Source organism: Balaenoptera acutorostrata, chromosome 3, assembly GCF_949987535.1.
Source record: "Balaenoptera acutorostrata chromosome 3, mBalAcu1.1, whole genome shotgun sequence".
Taxonomy (NCBI): domain Eukaryota; kingdom Metazoa; phylum Chordata; class Mammalia; order Artiodactyla; family Balaenopteridae; genus Balaenoptera; species Balaenoptera acutorostrata.
Window position 1 is genome coordinate 16,908,788 of NC_080066.1, and position 13,425 is coordinate 16,922,212.

Genomic DNA, 13,425 nt, shown 5'->3' on the forward strand with positions numbered 1-13,425 from the left:
TAACATCATAATGGATCAAGCGGAAGAGAGAATGTGTGAAGCAGAAGGCAGTACCTCTGGAATTACACAAAGAAGAGTAAAGAAAAAATTTTTTTAAAGAATGAAGTAAAACTGTGAACTATAGGACAATAAGCTAAATAATATATAAATGATTGGAGTCCCAGAAGGAGAAGATAAGGAGAAGGCGGCAGAACACTTATCTAAAGAAGTAATGGTTGAGAACTTCCCAAATCTAGGGAGATATTTGAATGTCCAAGGTCATGAAGCTAATAAATCACCCCCAAATTTCAATTCACAACAATATCTGCCATGAAATATTATAATAAAACTGTCTAAAATCAAAAACAAAGATAGAATTTTAAAAGTAGCAAGAGGAGAATATTTCTCTCATACAAGTGAATCCTTATCAAGCTATTAGAAGCTTTTTCTGCAAAAACATTGCAGGCCAGGAGAGAGTAGGATGATATATTCAAAGTGTTGAAAGAAAAAAAAAAAACTGCCTAAAAAGAATACTTTACCAGACAAAGCTGTCCTCTAGAAATGAAGGTGAGATAAGACTCACAAACAAAGGAAAGCTGGGTGAATTCATCACCAGTAGAACTGCTTTATAAGAAATATTGAAAGGAGTTTTTCACGCTGAGATGAAAGCACACTAATTAGTGATATGAAAATACATAACACCCTAGTAAAGGTAAGTATATAGTCAAATTTCAAATACTCTGGTGCTGTAATATGGTGGCGTGTTAAATCTATCATAAAGGTTAAAGGACAAAAATATTAAAAGTAACTACAACTACGGTAATGGATACACAATATAAACAAAAGGTAAATTATGATCAGAAACATAAAAGGTGAGGAGTGATGTTACCAAGATGTAACATAGGTTATTCCTGATGTCACTCCTCCTCACAAGAAGAATGACTAAAAACTATTCATGGACCAGACACCACTGAGAAAATCCTAGAACATGGGAGTGAGGCTGTAGCGCACCCCCTGCACAACAGAGACCAAGACACACCACATTAGATGGATAAGAGGAGCGGCTACACACTGACCATATTGCCCTTCCCCCAGGCTGGTGCAGCACCACACCAAGAAGTCTCCCCTCAGCCCTCAATTCCTCCAGTTTGAAACAAGAGCCCAGCGTGGATTTCCAGCTCTACCAGCATTGTGGGTCACTTCTTGAGAGCCCTCACTTCTTACCACAGGGATTTTGGGGTAATCTGCTGGGCTTGACTACTGGGAATCTGATCATGACAGAGAAGGGGGAGGGGCTTGCAACAACCAGCACTGGGATCTTGGCAGACCAAGTTCCTACCCGCAGTACCCAAGCAGTAGTCCTGACCAGCAGCTTTGCTCATCTGGAGAAACAAGAGGGTGGCACAGTCTCACCAGGTGACACCCTGAGATGCAGGTCTGTATGGTTTGGTTCCTCACATGAAGAGCCTTGACAGCTCTGGAGCCCTGTCTACCCCCTCCAAGCAGGGGAGCTGAGTCCTAGCTTTATATACTGCTGAGTAGCTCCTTGCCCCACCTTACCAGGCAGATGAGTCAGAACACCTGGAAACTATGAAGCACTTCTTGAGTGAAGAGTATGGCAGGCAAAGCTGATTGTCCATAGAACAAGTCCAGTGGCACCATTTAACAAGGGAACTTGGGGAGCAGGTCAGCTTGAGTCAAGGCTTCAAAGAGCCTAGGAGGGATTGGAGTCAGTTTCCCTGCTTGGCCCAGGCAGGGAGCTAATTAATAGCCCCCACCAACTGTTGGACAAAGCTCCTGGCCCCTCTTGACCAGAAAGCCTGATCAGGAAGACCAGGGGGCCTGCTTGCAGGTGGCCCTCCCATTCTGCACAGGCAGGAGAGCTCAATTTTGCCTCACTCCTGAGTGTAGCTCCTGGCCCTTCCTGGCCAGACAGCCTGGCCAGAACACTTGGAGGATTTGTATCCAAGCAACACTTGAGCAGAGAGTACAGCAGGCCAAGCTGATCTTCACCAGAGCAAAGCCAGTGGCACCATTCAGCCATGAAATCTGGGGCTCGTATCACTTGAGTCAAGACCATAAAAAAAGAGCCTTGCCAAATGATGCAGCTGACAAGGGCTTAATTTCCAAAGTATACAAACAGCTCATATATCTCAATATCAAAAAAACAAGCAACCCAATCAGAAAATGGGCAGAAGACCTAAGTAGACACTTCTCCAAAGAAAACATACAGATGGCCAACAGGCATATGAAAAGATGCTCAACATCACTAATTATTAGAGTAATGCAAATCAAAACTACCATGAGGTATCACCTCACACCATTCAGAATGGCCATCATTAAAAAGTCCATAAATGACAAATGCTGAAGAGGATGTGGAGAAAAGGGAACCCTCCTACACCATTGCTGGGAATGTAAATTGGTGCCACCACTATGAAAAACAGTATGGAGTTTCCTCAAAAAAAACTAAAAATAGAGTTAGCATGTGATCCAGCAATCCCACTCCAGGGCATATATTTGGACAAAACTGTAATTCAAAAAGATACATGCACCCCTACGTTCATAGCAGCACTATTCACAATAGCCAAGACATGGAAACAAACTAAATGTACATCAACAGATGAATGGATAAAGAAGATGTGGTACATATATAAAATGCAGTACTACTCAGCCGTAAAAAAGAATGAAATAACACCATTTGCAGCAACATGGATGGACTTAGAGATTATCATGCTAAGTGAAGTAAGTCAGAAAGAGAAAGACAAATACTATGTGATACCACTTATATGTGGAATCTAAAATATGACACAAATGAACCTATCTATGAAACAGAAACAGACTCACAGACATAGAAAACAGACTCACAGACATAGAGAACAGACTTGTGGTTGCCTAGGGGGAGGGGATCGGGGAGGGATGGATTGGGAGTTTGGGATTAGCAGATGCAAACTATTATATATAGAATGGATAAACAACAAGGTCCTACTGTAAATCACAGGGAAACTGTATTCAATATCCTGTGATAAACCATAATGGAAAGGAATATAAAAAATGTATACATATATATAACTGAATCACTTTGCTGTACAGCAGAAATTAACACAGCATTGTAAATCAACTTCAATAAGAAAAAAATATCATATCATCTACAGAGAATATCTTACAAATGGGGAAGAGATAGTCTCTTTAATAAATGGTTTTGGAAAATTGGATATCCATATGCAAGAATTAAATTGGACCTGTATCTTATATTGTTTACAAAGTTTCACTCAAAATGGATTAAATATTTAAATGTGAGCTCTAAAACCTCAATACTCCCACAGTAAAACATAGTGAAAAAGCTCCTTGACATTGGCCTTGGCAATGACATTTCGGACATTGCACTAAAAGCACAAGCAACAAAACCAGAAGTCAACAGCTTGGGCAACATCAAATTAAAAATCTTTTACACAGCAAAAGGAACCATCGAAAATCACAAGGCAACCTAAGGAATGGGAGAAAAAATTTGCAAACCATCTATCTGATAAGGGGTTAATATCCAAAGTATATAAGGACTCATACAACTCAATATTAAAACAAACAAACAATGTGACTATAAATGGGAAGAGGCCTGAATAGACATTTTCCCAAAGAAGATATATGAATGGCTAATGGATACATGAAAAGGTGCTCAACATCACTAATCAAGAAAATGCAGGTGGGAGCCGGCGGTGCAGTGGTGGTCCAGCCATGTCGGCGCACCAGCGGGGCACGGAGCTCGCATCTGAGCTGGGGGGCAGGGAGAAGATGGCGGAAGAGTAAGACGCGGAGATCACCTTCCTTCCCACAGATACAGTAGAAATACATCTACACGTGGAACTGCTCCTACAGAACACCCACTGAACGCTGGCAGAAAACGTCCGACCTCCAAAAAGGCAAGAAACTCCCCCCGTACTTGGGTAGGGCAAAAGAAAAAAGAAATAACAGAGACAAAAGAATAGGGACGGCACCTGCACCAGCGGGAGGGAGCCATGAAGGAGGAAAGGTTTCCACGCACTAGGAGCCCCTTCGCGGGCAGAGACTTCGGGTGGCAGAGGGGGGAAGCTTCAGAGCCACGGAGGAGAGCGCAGCCACAGGGGTGCGGAGGGCAAAGCGGAGAGGTTCCCACACGGAGGCTCGGCGCCAAGCAGCACTCACCAGCCCGAGAGGCTTGTCTGCTTAGCCGCCGGGGCGGGCGGGGCTGGGAGCTGAGGCTCGGGCTTCGGTTGGATCGCAGGGAGAGGACTGGGGCTGGCGGCGTGAACACAGCCTGAAGGGGTTAGCACACCACAGCTAGCCGGGAGGGAGTCCGGGGAAAAAGTCTGCAGCTGCCGAAGAGGCAAGAGACTTTTTCTTCCCTCTGTGTTTCCTGGTGCGCAAGGAGAGGGGATTCAGAGCGCCGCCTAAACGAACTTCAGAGACTGGCGCGAGCCGCAGCTATCAGCGCGGACCCCACAGCAACAGGGGCGCAGAGGAAAAAAAGGAGAGATTCCCGCACAGAGGCTCGGCGCCGAGTAGCACTCAGCAGCCCGAGAGGCTTGTCTGCTCACCCGCCGGGGCGGGCGGGGCTGGGAGCTGAGGCTCGGCTTCGGTTGGATCGCAGGGAGAGGACTGGGGCTGGCGGCGTGAACACAGCCTGAAGGGGTTGGCGCACCACAGCTAGCCGGGAGGGAGACCGGGAAAAGGTCTGCAGCTGCCGAAGAGGCAAGAGACTTTTTCTTGCCTCTTTGTTTCGCTGCGCGCAAGGAGAGGGGATTCAGAGCGCCGCCTAAACGAACTCCAGAGAAGGGCGCAAGCCACGGCGATCAGCGCGGACCCCAGAGACGGGCGTGAGACGCTGGGGCTGCTGCTGCCGCCTCCAAAAAGCCTGTGTGTGAGCACAGGTCACTCTCCACACCTCCCCTCCCGGGAGCCTGTGCAGCCCGCCACTGCCAGGGTCCCGGGATCCGGGGACAACATCCCCGGGAGAACGCACTGCGCGCCTCGAGCTGGTGCAACGTCACGCCGGCCTCGGCCGCCGCAGGCTCGCCCCGCCTCCTCTGTACCCCTCCCTCCCCGCGGCCTGAGTGAGCCAGAGCCCCCGAAGCAGCTGCTCCTTTAACCCCGTCCTGTCTGGGCGGGGAACAGACGCCCTCAGGCGACCTACACGCAGAGGCGGGTCCAAATCCAAAGCTGAACCCCAGGAGCTGTGCGAACAGGGAAGAGAAGGGGAAATCTCTCCCAGCAGCCTCAGAAGCAGCGGATTAAAACTCCACAAACAACTTGATGTGCCTGCATCTGTTGAATACCTGAATAGACAACGAATCATCCCAAATTCAGGAGGTGGACTCTGGGAGCAGGAGATATTAATTTTTCCCCTTTTCCTTTTTTTTGTGAGTGTATATGTATATGCTTCTGGGTGAGATTTTGTCTGTATAGCTTTGCTTTACAATAGCTTTATTTTACTTGACTATATTATAGCCTCTTTCTTTCTTTCTTTCTATTTTTTCTCCCTTTTACTCTGAGCTGTGTGGATGAAAGGCTCTTGGTGCTCCAGCCAGGCATCAGGGCCGTGCCTCTGAGGTGGGAGAGCCAACTTCAGAACACTGGTCCACAAGAGACCTCCCAGCTCCACGTAATACCAAACGGCAAAAATCTCCCAGAGATCTCCATCTCAACATCAAGACCCAGCTTCACTCAACGACCAGCAAGCTACAGTGCTGGACACCCTATGCCAAACAACTAGCTAGACAGGAACACACCCCCTTCCATTAGCAGAGAGGCTGCCTAAAATCATAATAAGGCCACAGACACCCCAAAATACACCACCAGACGTGGACGTGCCTACCAGAAAGACAAGATCTAGCCTCATCCACCAGAACTCAGGCACTAGTTCCCTCCACCAGGAAGCCTACACAACCCACTGAACCAACCTTAGCCACTGGGGACAGATACCAAAAACAACGGGAACTACGAACCTGCAGCCTGTGAAAAGGAGACCCCAAACAAAGTAAGATAGGCAAAATGAGACGACAGAAAAACACACAGCAGATGAAGGAGCAGGCTCAAAACACACTGGACTTAACAAATGAAGAGGAAATAGGTAGTCTACCTGAAAAAGAATTCAGAATAATGATAGTAAGGATGATCCAAAATCTTGGAAATAGAATAGACAAAATGCAAGAAACATTTAACAAGGATGTAGAAGAACTAAAGAGGAACCAAGCAATGATGAAAAACACAATAAATGAAATTAAAAATACTCTAGATGGGATCAGTAGTAGAATAACTGAGGCAGAAGAAAGGATAAGTGACCTGGAAGATAAAATGGTGGAAATAACTACTACAGAGCAGGATAAAGAAAAAAGAATGAAAAGAACTGAGGACAGTCTCAGGGACCTCTGGGACAACATTAAACGTGCCAACATTCGAATTATAGGGGTACCAGAAGAAGAAGAGAAAAAGAAAGGGACTGAGAAAATTTTTGAAGAGATTATAGTTGAAAACTTCCCTAATATGGGAAAGGAAATAGTTAATCAAGTCCTGGAAGCACAGAGAGTCCCATACAGGATAAACCCAAGGAGGAACACGCCAAGACACATATTAATCAAACTGTCAAAAATTAAATATAAGGAAAACATATTAAAGGCAGCAAGGGAAAAAAAACACATAACACACAAGGGAATCCCCATAAGGTTAACATCTGATCTCTCAGCAGAAACTCTGCAAGCCAGAAGGGAGTGGCAGGATATACTTAAAGTCATGAAGGAGAAAAACCTACAACCAAGATTACACTACCCAGCAAGGATCTCATTCAGATTCGATGGAGAAATTAAAACCTTTACAGACAAGCAAAAACTGAGAGAGTTCAGCACCACCAAACCAGCTTTACAACAAATGCTAAAGGAAATTCTCTAGGCAAGAAACACAAGAGAAGGAAAACACCAACAATAACAAACCCAATACATTTAAGAAAATGGGAATAGGAACATACATATCGATAATTACCTTGAATGTAAATGGATTAAATGCTCCCACCAAAAGACACAGGCTGGCTGAATGGATACAAAAACAAGACCCATATATATGCTGTCTACAAGAGACCCACTTCAGACCTAGGGACACATACAGACTGAAAGTGAGGGGATGGAAAAAGATATTCCATGCAAATGGAAATCAAAAGAAAGCTGGAGTAGCAATTCTCATATCAGACAAAATAGACTTTAAAATAAAGACTATTACAAGAGACAAAGAAGGACACTATATAATGATCAAGGGATCGATCCAAGAGGAAGGTATAACAATTGTAAATATTTATGCACCCAACATAGGAGCACCTCAATACATAAGGCAAATACTAACAGCCATAAAAGGGGAAATTGACAGCAACACAATCATAGTAGGGGACTTTAACACCCCACTTTCACCAATGGACAGATCATCCAAAATGAAAATAAATAAGGAAACACAAGCTTTAAATGATACATTAAACAAGATGGACTTAATTGATATTTATAGGACATTCCACTCAAAAACAACAGAATACACATTTTTCTCAAGTGCTCATGGAACATTCTCCAGGATAGATCATATCTTGGGTCACAAATCAAGCCTTGGTAAATTTAAGAAAATTGAAATCGTATCAAGTATCTTTTCCGACCACAACGCTATGAGACTAGATATCAATTACAGGAAAAGATCTGTAAAAAATACAAACACATGGAGGCTACACAATACATTACTTAATAACGAAGTGATTACTGAAGAAATCAAAGGGGAAATCAAAAAATACCTAGAAACAAATGACAATGGAGACACGACGACCCAAAACCTATGGGACACAGCAAAAGCAGTGCTAAGAGGGAAGTTTATAGCAATACAAGCCTACCTCAAGAAACAGGAAACATCTCGAATAAACAACCTAACCTTGCACCTAAAGCAATTAGAGAAAGAAGAACAAAAAAACCCCAAAGCCAGCAGAAGGAAAGAAATTATAAAGATCAGGTCAGAAATAAATGAAAAAGAAATGAAGGAAACAATAGCAAAAATCAATGAAACTAAAAGCTGGTTCTTTGAGAAGATAAACAAAATTGATAAACCATTAGCCAGACTCATCAAGAGAAAAAGGGAGAAGACTCAGATCAATAGAATTAGAAATGAAAAAGGAGAAGTAACCACTGACACTGCAGAAATACAAAAGATCATGAGAGATTACTACAAGCAACTCTATGCCAATAAAATGGACAACCTGGAAGAAATGGACAGATTCTTAGAAATGCACAAACTGCCGAGACTGAACCAGGAAGAAATAGAAAATATGAACAGACCAATCACAAGCACTGAAATTGAAACTGTGATTAAAAACCTTCCAACAAACAAAAGCCCAGGACCAGATGGCTTCACAGGCGAATTCTATCAAACATTTAGAGAAGAGCTAACACCTATCCTTCTCAAACTCTTCCAAAATATTGCAGAGGGAGGAACACTCCCAAACTCATTCTACGAGGCCACCATCACCCTGATACCAAAACCAGACAAAGATGTCACAAAGAAAGAAAACTACAGGCCAATATCACTGATGAACATAGATGCAAAAATCCTCAACAAAATACTAGCAAACAGAATCCAACAGCACATTAAAAGGATCATACACCATGATCAAGTGGGGTTTATCCCAGGAATGCAAGGATTCTTCAATATACGCAAATCAATCAATGTGATACACCATATTAACAAATTGAAGGAGAAAAACCATATGATCATCTCAATAGATGCAGAGAAAGCTTTTGACAAAATTCAACACCCATTTATGATAAAAGCCCTGCAGAAAGTAGGCATAGAGGGAACTTTCCTCAACATAATAAAGGCCATATATGACAAACCCACAGCCAACATTGTCCTCAATGGTGAAAAACTGAAACCATTTCCACTAAGATCAGGAACAAGACAAGGTTGCCCACTCTCACCACTATTATTCAACATAGTTTTGGAAGTGTTAGCCACAGCAATCAGAGAAGACAAAGAAATAAAAGGAATCCAAATCGGAAAAGAAGAAGTAAAGCTGTCACTATTTGCAGATGACATGATACTATACATAGAGAATCCTAAAGATGCTACCAGAAAACTCCTAGAGCTAATCAATGAATTTGGTAAAGTAGCAGGATACAAAATTAATGCACAGAAATCTCTTGCATTTCTATACACTAATGACGAAAAATCTGAAAGTGAAATTAAGAAAACACTCTCATTTACCATTGCAACAAAAAGAATAAAATATCTAGGAATAAACCTACCTAAGGAGACAAAAGACCTGTATGCAGAAAATTATAAGACACTGATGAAAGAAATTAAAGATGATACAAATAGATGGAGAGATATACCATGTTCCTGGATTGGAAGAATCAACATTGTGAAAATGACTCTACTACCCAAAGCAATCTACAGATTCAATGCAATCCCTATCAAACTACCACTGGCATTTTTCACAGAACTAGAACAAAAAATTTCACAATTTGTATGGAAACACAAAAGACCCCGAATAGCCAAAGCAATCTTGAGAACGAAAAATGGAGCTGGAGGAATCAGGCTCCCTGACTTCAGACTATATTACAAAGCTTCAGTAATCAAGACAGTTTGGTATTGGCACAAAAACAGAAATATAGATCAATGGAACAGGATAGAAAGCCCAGAGATAAACCCACACACATATGGTCAACTTATCTTTGATAAAGGAGGCAAGCATATACAGTGGAGAAAAGACAGCCTCTTCAATAAGTGGTGCTGGGAAAATTGGACAGGAACATGTAAAAGTATGAAATTAGAACACTCCCTGACACCATGCACAAAAATAAACTCAAAATGGATTAAAGACCTAAGTGTAAGGCCAGACACTATCAAACTCTTAGAGGAAAACATAGGCAGAACACTCTATGACATACATCACAGCAAGATTCTTTTTGACCCAGCTCCCAGAGAAATGGAAATAAGAACACAAATAAACAAATGGGACCTAATGAAACTTCAAAGCTTTTGCACAGCAAAGGAAACCATAAACAAGACCAAAAGACAACCCTCAGAATGGGAGAAAATATTTGCAAATGAAGCAACTGACAAAGGATTAATCTCCAAGATTTACAAGCAGCTCATGCAGCTCAATAACAAAAAAACGAACAACCCAATCCAAAAATGGGCAGAAGATCTAAATAGACATTTCTCCAAAGAAGATATACAGATGGCCTACAGACACATGAAAGAATGCTCAACATCATTAATCATTAGAGAAATGCAAATCAAAACTACAATGAGATATCATCTCACACCGGTCAGAATGGCCATCATCAAAAAATCTAGAAACAATAAATGCTGGAGAGGGTGTGGAGGAAAGGGAACACTCTTGCACTGTTGGTGGGAATGTAAATTGATACAGCCACTATGGAGAACAGTATGGAGGTTCCTTAAAAAACTACAAATAGAACTACCATACGACCCAGCAATCCCACTACTGGGCATATACCCTGAGAAAACCATAGGTCAAAAAGAGTCATGTACCAAAATGTTCATTGCAGCTCTATTTACAATAGCCAGGACATGGAAGCAACCTAAATGTCCATCGACAGATGAATGGATAAAGAAGATGTGGCACATATATACAATGGAATATTACTCAGCCATCAAAAGAAATGAAATGGAGGTATTTGTAATGAGGTGGATGGAGTTAGAGTCTGTCATACAGAGTGAAGTAAGTCAGAAAGAGAAAAACAAATACAGTATGCTAACACATATATATGGAATCTAAGGGAAAAAAAAAAAAAAAAGGCCATGAAGAACCTAGTGGCAAGACGGGAATAAAGACACAGACCTACTAGAGAATGGACTTGAGGATATGGGGAGGGGGTGGGGTGAGATGTGACAGGGTAAGAGAGTGTCATGGACATATATACACTACCAAATGTAAAATGGATGGCTGGTGGGGGGCAGCCGCATGGCACGGGGAGATCAGCTCGGTGCTTTGTGGCCGCCTAGGGGGGTGGGATGGGGAGGGTGGGAGGGGGGGAGATGCAAGAGGGAAGAGAGATGGGAACGTATTGTATATGTGTAGCTGATTCACTTTGTTGTAGAGCGGAAGCTAACACACTATTGTGGGGCATTTATACTTCAATAAAGATGTTTGAAAAAAAAAAGAAAAGAAAATGCAAATCAAAGCCACAGTGAGCTATCATCTCACACCTGTTAAAATTACTATTATCAAAAAGATAAAAGTTGGTGAGGATGTGGGGAAGAGGGAACCTTTGTGCACTGTTGGTGAGATTGTAAGTTGATACAGCCACTATGGAAAACAGTATAGATGTTCCTCCAAAAATTAAAAATAGAGCTATCGTATGATCCAGCAATTCCACTTCTGGGTACATATCTGAAGAAGTCAAGTCACTATTTAAAAGAGATATCTGCACTCCCGTATTCCCTGCAGCATTATTCACAATAGCCAAGTCTTAGAAACAATCTAAGTGTCTGAAGACAGATGAAGAGATAAAGACAGATAATCAATTGAATATCATTCAGCTATATGAAAAAAGGAAATCCTGCCATTTGGGACAGTGTGGAACTTGAGGTCATTATATAAGTGAAATAAGTGAGACAGAGAAAGCATTTGTATGATATCACTCATATGTGGAATCTAAAAAAGCTGAACTCAGAAACAGAGAGTAGAATAGTGGTTACCAGGGGCTGTGGGGTGGAGGGTATGGGGAGATGTTAGTTAAAGGGTACAAACTTCTAGGGAGAAGAAGAATAAGTCCTGGGATCTAATATACAGTGTGATGACAATAGTTAAAAGTTGCTGGGAGAGTAGATCTTCAATGTTCTTACTACAAAATTTAAAAAGGTAATTATGTGTGGTGATGGAGGTTTTAACTAAGCCTATTGTGATAATCCTTTCATGAATCAAATAATCACATTGTACACCTTAAACTTATACAATGTTTTATGTTAATTATGTCTCAATAAATCTGAGGAAAAAATAAAATGTGGTATAGACATATAATAGAATATTATTCAGTCTTTGAAGATAAGGATGTCCTTCCATACACAATAACAAGGATGAACCTGAACGGTATTAATGCTAAATGAAATAAACCAGTCACAGAAGGACAAATAATGCATAATTTCACTTATATGGGATGTAAAATAGTCAAACTCACAGAAACAGAGAATAAAATGGTGGTTTCCAGGGGCTGGGGGTAGGGGGAAATGGGTAGTAGTTAAATGGGTGTAAAGTCACATTTATACTACATGAGTGAGTTCTAGAGATCTTCTGAACAGCATTATGTCTATAGTTAACAATACAGTCTTGTGCATGTAAAAATTGTTAGAGGGAGTGCTTCATGCGAAGTGTTCTTACCACATACACATAAAAAAGCAAGGAGACAAGAGTAGTCTTTTAGAGGCGATGGATATGTTTATTACCTTGATTGTGGTGATGGCATCACAGGTGTATGCGTATTTTCAAATTCATCAAAATGTATAAATATGCGCAATTTTTGTATACTAAGTATACCTCAGTGAAGTTGGGAGAAAAAAAAGGTGCTACCAAGAAACACAGAATAAAGAGAAGGAAGAAAAAAGGATGAAATAGTTTATAGAAACTGGAGTAACAGTAATAGATGAGTGGCCAAACTGTGGGAAGGAAACATTACAAATGCATAAAGACTAATACATAGAGTTTGAGGAGTAGTGTGTAAATATTCAGACTTCATATAATTTTTGTTTTTAACTTTATTTTAGGTATGAGTTTATTTAAAAACAAAAATGCATTCTCACATCAAGAAGATTTCTACGCCAGGCACATTGCACCAAGTAAATATAAAACAAAAGTGATTAATTTATCACCCTTTGATGATGAAGGTAAAAAATTATATATAAAGATATAAAATACTATATAATTACTTAGAATGGTTCTTGTGGTATGGTTTTTCATTTTAGTCTTTTTGCATCTTTTTATTCAGAAACATCTTAGATAAATCCTTGCAAGCCTGAAAATGAAACAACTTTAAATTATCCTTTTTACTAGCAGAATTGTTTATTTGATCATTCTTCTATTAAAGGTCATTGACTTTTTAAGCTTTTCACTACTAAATGTGTCCATGAATATATATTCTTACATTTGATGTTTTTATCTCTTTGGGGTAGTGTCGCAGGATTGATAGTGTTAAAGCATATATTAATTTTTAATATTAAAAGGTACTGTGAGACTGTTTTCCTAAAAGGGTGTTAACATTTTTACCAGCAATTTGGGAAAAATATACTTTTCTCTACATAACCATCAGCCATACAGATTGGTGGGGTTTTTTTTCATTTATGCCCATCTTAGAGTTATTAAATCATATCTGAATCTTTTTAAAATTTTTTCCACATTTGTTAGTGTTATTTTACTAAATAATTACCCAAAAACTA

The 13,425-nt window shown here is 40.9% G+C and overlaps 1 protein-coding gene across 1 annotated transcript in view; it reads left to right on the plus strand.

Moving 5' to 3' along the window:
* The window catches only part of CCDC7 (coiled-coil domain containing 7), a 327,643-nt gene that overhangs the window by 282,964 nt on the left and 31,254 nt on the right, over positions 1 to 13,425 (plus strand). The window contains exon 38 of the mRNA XM_057544500.1: positions 12,757 to 12,876. Within this exon, the coding sequence (XP_057400483.1) occupies positions 12,757 to 12,876 (120 nt within the window). The remainder of the gene's footprint in view (positions 1 to 12,756; positions 12,877 to 13,425) is intronic.